Source organism: Echinops telfairi, unplaced genomic scaffold (assembly GCF_000313985.2).
Source record: "Echinops telfairi isolate 266 unplaced genomic scaffold, ASM31398v2 ScPeMD7_2010;HRSCAF=2546, whole genome shotgun sequence".
NCBI lineage: Eukaryota > Metazoa > Chordata > Mammalia > Afrosoricida > Tenrecidae > Echinops > Echinops telfairi.
Window position 1 is genome coordinate 20,410,033 of NW_022105908.1, and position 4,863 is coordinate 20,414,895.

The 4,863-nt window shown below is 55.4% G+C and overlaps 1 protein-coding gene across 8 annotated transcripts in view; it reads left to right on the forward strand.

Annotated features, from left to right (window-relative positions):
* DLG4 (discs large MAGUK scaffold protein 4) overlaps positions 1 to 4,863 on the forward strand; it is a 26,075-nt gene that overhangs the window by 7,508 nt on the left and 13,704 nt on the right. For 3 of the 8 annotated variants that reach the window (XM_045293397.1, XM_004712876.2, XM_045293393.1), the window contains exon 2: positions 4,377 to 4,442. The exons of 2 other annotated variants lie outside the window; for them this stretch is intronic. Coding sequence is in view for 3 of the 6 variants with exons in the window: in XM_045293393.1 (XP_045149328.1) it covers positions 4,377 to 4,442 (66 nt within the window). In the remaining 3 variants the exon portion in view is untranslated. Of the gene's footprint in view, positions 1 to 132; positions 149 to 4,376; positions 4,443 to 4,517; positions 4,542 to 4,863 lie in introns of those variants that run through there. 3 more of the 8 variants (XM_045293391.1, XM_045293392.1, XM_045293398.1) reach the window with 2 other exon arrangements.

A 4,863-nucleotide genomic window follows, 5' to 3' on the forward strand; every position in this document is an offset into this window, starting at 1 on the left:
CGGTGGTGGGGTAGAGGCCCATATGGAAGAAACCACTCCCCCTCCCCTACCCCGGGACCCTCGCTCTCCCACCCGTCCCCTCCCCTCAGCCCCCCTCCCCTTCTCCATGTCGGCTCGGAACAGATTCGCCTCCATGTGTCTCTGCGTGGTACGTGCCGCGGTATGGGCTCCGGCCCGCTCCCCTCTTCCCGGACGTCCCCAGATCTCGGGGTGTAAGCTTCAGTGCTGTCGCCCTTCTCTGCTTGGCGCGGGGTCTCTGGGTTTCAGCTCCTCGCGGAGAGGTGCCCTGGGTCGCCCCTCTTGTCATCATCCACTTTTAATCACACCCCTCTCTTTTGGGGGTGCAAGCCTAGCTTCCAGGTCTTTATGTGCAACTGGGGTTCCTGTGAAGATGGGGTCCAGGGGGATGGACCGCAGTAATTGTGAGTGTCCCCCAGACCTTTTACTTGTTTTATGCCTTAATATGTTGGGGGTGCAGGCTTGCTCCAAACCGCATCCGAGCTGTCTCTGGTCAGGGCCTTGAGTCTCGGTGGGGTAAAGAGTGAGGGTCCTCCCTTCCCACTCAGCCTGCATTTAGATCAGCCCTGTAGTCCAGGATTGAGGTGCTGAACTGAGCTACCCCCACCCCCAAGTTTGCAGTTTCAGATGGACTCTGCCCCACCCCCACAGGGTGTTTTTTTAATCCTTACTACTTGTACATCAAAAATTTCCATGGATTGAACAGAGGCCCTAACCTTCTCCGGACACATTTGGGGATCCTTAGTACCTCATTTCCCTCACATTGCTCCTGGATTCGTAAAAGCCTTTTTCTGAGTTCCTGACTGCCCTCCCCACCTTGGGAATGGGGTGGGAGAGGGGTGTGTGTGTGTGTGTGTGTGTGTGTGTGTGTGTAGAGGGGGTCTCACTGTTGATAAAAGTTTGCCTTCATTTCTTCTCTAGGATGAATGAGTTGCCTTTCCTCACTTGCCTTAGGTGCACCCTAACCGTTCTTCAGATGTAGGAATGTTCTCTGTGAAGTGGGTGGAAAATGGAGAAGGGTTAGGCTCAAACCTTCCCCGAGGTTTCAGAATTTGCGAACCCTGCTTTGTGTTAACACACGAATTTCAGAATCTGCTTCGTGTTAATCCATCAGGGATTAGTTTGATTCGGTAAGAAAAGTTCCTGGGTGGTGCAAATGGTTTGCGATCAGTCGCTAACACAGAAGAAAGGCCTGGCAAAGTGCTATTGCAGAGATGACCTTTGACACAAGAAAACCCTGTGGCGCAGTTCTACTCTGTACCACCTGGGGTCGCTGTGAGTTGGATTCCACTAGACAGCAACGGGCTTTTAATTGCTGATGTGAGAAAGAAGAGCCAATTCTTTTTCTCTCTTCTGACATCCCCCCTTCCCCCAGTTTTGGGGCACCTCTCCTCAGCTGTGCTGTGTCCAACTGAGGACCACCTTCTCAGCATGGGGCATGAAAAACATCTTTCCAGTTCCCTGATCTATTATCCCAGACAGTGCAAACTTTGAGGAAAGCTATTGGTATTTACCTGTTTCTTTGACTGTGCATTGGACTGTGTGGGGAAGACCAAATTATGGGCAGCATTTGAAAAGTCAGAATTCAAGAGCACTTAAATTGTGTGCATGCAGAACCCGTACATAGACCAAAAGGCAGTCGCTCAAGCAGATCAAGGGGATACTGCGTGTTTCAAGATCAGGAAAGGTGTGCAGTGGGGTAGTAGCCATATTAATTCCATCTGTAGGGAGAGCACATAATCCGAGAAGCTGGACGATATGCAGAAGAAAAGAGCAGCCGGATTGGACAAAGACTGGTTAACAGCCTACAGGGTGCAGGTGACAGGCCCCACCCCGGCCCACCCGTTCACTGCTGTTTACATATGCTCTTTCGCCCGCTCTGTGGTCGCTCCCTGAAAGCGAAGAGGCCTTAAACCGCTTACTGATGATCATCCAAGACTCCAGCCTCCTTTATGGATTATAGCTCAATGTAAAACAAAATCCTCACAGCTGAAGAACGGAGCAACATCATGATAAAGGGAGAAGAGTTTGAACTCAGAGACTTCCTTTTACTCAGCTCCACAGTGGCAGCAAAGTCCTGGAAGCAGTGATCAAGAAATCAGATGACATACAACATTGGGCAAATCTGCTGTAAAAGACCCCTTGAAACAGTGTTCAAAGGCAACGGTGTCACTTTGAAGAGGAAGGTGCGCCTGATCCCAGCGATGGTATTTTCAGTTGCCTCCTATGCGTGCAGAGCTGAAAAAGACATCAGGCAGCCTGAGGTTGGCGGCCGGAGCTGATGAAGACTTCAGGGTGCCATGGACTGCTAGAAGACCACACACGTCTGCCTTGTCCAGCCAGAAGGCCCCTCGGAAGGATGGAGAGACTTAGTCTTATGTGATCAAGAGTGATCGGTCCCCAAGATGTTGTTCTCGGTAGAGGGTCAGAGAAAAAGAGGAAGACGCTCAGTGACATGAGCTGACACAGAGGTTCAAACAGCGGTGATCGGGAGGATGGTGCAGGACCCAGCGGTGAATACCTTGTTGCACGGAGGGCTGCTATGAGTTAGAATGGCCTTGATGGTACCTCACGGCCACCATCCATCCTTATATTCTGCTGTGCGTGGCGTTGCCCCAAGTCAGGAGCCAACACGTGTCAGCAGCTGACATTAACTTTTACCCGTCTCTAGAGGAGCGAGCTCTGGTAGAGTGGTCAGGCAAATGTTGGACAGCTACCCTAAGATCAGGGGTTCAAACCCCAACCCACTCTGTGAGAGGACGGATGAGGGTATCTGCCCTCGCAGAGATCTCCAGCCTTGGGAATCCTATATAGGGTCTCTAGGAGTTGGGATCGATTTTGGATGGCAGTGGGTTTGGCTTTCCTGTATTTCTGCTTCTGGTGCCCTTGGTATTGCGACTTGGGAGTTCACACGTCTCCCTCCAAGTTTGCGCCACAAAGAATGGACTCTTATTTGGGTGAGTGTGCGTTTTTCTTCCTGAAGGGTCTTCCTCCATCAAGGCGCTGTGGGTTCCAGTGGCCACTCTTTCATAGGGATGAGAATCGCCATGGGCACAGGCCCGTGTCCTTCCTACTTTCTTGTTGCCCCTCCAGTCTCCAGCCACAGTGGGGGAGCCTCCTCAGCCTGCCTTCATTGTCCTCGGAGGTTTCAAAACCACTGTCTAGAGTGGGGCACTCATGAGCTTGATGAGCATCCTCGACTTTGAGTTTGTAACTTGGCCGACAGAAATGCTGCCTTTTCTTTTTAGGGGGGGGGTGTGGGTGGGTGAGTTCTGGTTTCCCCAGCCCCTGAGGGAACCCTGGCTGTGGTGCCCTCCCGAAGCCTTTGCTAAGCATGGAATTCCAGCGGTGGTGGGGTAGAGGCCCATATGGAAGAAACCAGGCCCCACCCCCGGCCCACCCCTTCACTGCTGTTCCCATATGCTCTTTTGCCCGCTCTGTGGTGGCTCCTTCATTCTTACTCATTGTGTCTATGAAGTTCCTGCTGGAGCTCCCTGCGATGGCAGGGGTTATGTTGGGCAGAGAGTGAGGGCGGGCGTATGATTGGGTCTTTCATCCCATAAGGCTGAGGGAGACCTGGGAATTCACGCTGCAGCTTAGGGCTCTGTCCCCTACCCCAGCCAGAGAACCTGGCACCCATTCCTGCCTTCATTCTGAGCCCCACTGCTGCTTCTGCCTCTCCCACCCTCTCCCACCACCTCCAGCTTAGCTGGCTGAGCTGTGGGCTATGCTATTGAAGGGATGGAGGCCAGTGGAGGGAAGCTGGGCAGGCTTATCCTTGTCCTGCCTAGGGGACTGGGGCCAAGTTCTTTCTGGTTGAAGGGCTTGATTGCCGCCTCTGCTGGGGACGTGCCAGGTGCTGGAGATACAGTGACTCATGGGGACACCGAGCTGCCATGGGGAGGTTGAGGCAGCCAGGGTGGGGGAGGAGTGGAATGCAGGGCTGGAGCAGCAATTGGACTCCGGGAGGAGGTGGACAGTGGACGTTAGGAAGCGGATTGCGATCAAGATGAGGGAAGCAAAGTTGTTGGGGGTGAGACCTCAAGAATGGGGTGCAGGTGACAGAGGGGCTGGAGCTTGGAGAAGGGGGTCAAGAAGCCTCAGGAAGGGGGGGTCTATGCAGGTGGAGGGCTAGGGCCCTAGGATGTGAAGAGTCGGGGTTGGGGCTGGGACTGGAGGAGGGGAGGGTGGAGAGAGGGGAGCCAATGGGCTGGAGAAGAGGGAGGGGGAGGAGCTGGTCAGGCCCCAGGGCCTTCCTGCACTGCTCTTGCAGGGGCACCAGGCGGCTGCCTGGGTGGGCAGCCTGGAGCCTGAGGCACCGGGCCTACCCCAGTGACACCTCCCAACCCCATCCCCAGAAATACCGCTACCAAGATGAAGACACGCCCCCTCTGGAGCACAGCCCGGCCCACCTCCCCAACCAGGTAAACGCCCCCGAGCCGGTGCACGTGTTGGAGAGGAACTTGTCCCACCTCGAGGCCGTCCACGGGGTCGTGGGCCACGCCCACCTCTCCCCCCTCAAGGTAGGAGACCCTGGCGGCCCCCTCCCCAGTGTGGTCCTCGGAGCCTCGGAGCTGCAGCAAGCCCCCAGGGCTGGCCGGTAGGGCGAGGGCGAGAGCGTGGGGTGGGGGGGCGGGGAATTGGGGTGGTGGTTGCCTGGGGCCTGGACACCTGGGGGAGAGGGGCAGGCGGGGCGGTGCCACTTGGTTCTACAGAAGACAGGCCTGGCGAGTGGGAGGGGGTGCTGAGCCTCAAATTGATGTGGTGTGTGTGTGTTGAGATGTGCGCCCGCCCCCGCCCCCCAACCCCTAATCCCCACCCCCATCTCTCCTTTTCTTCACACCC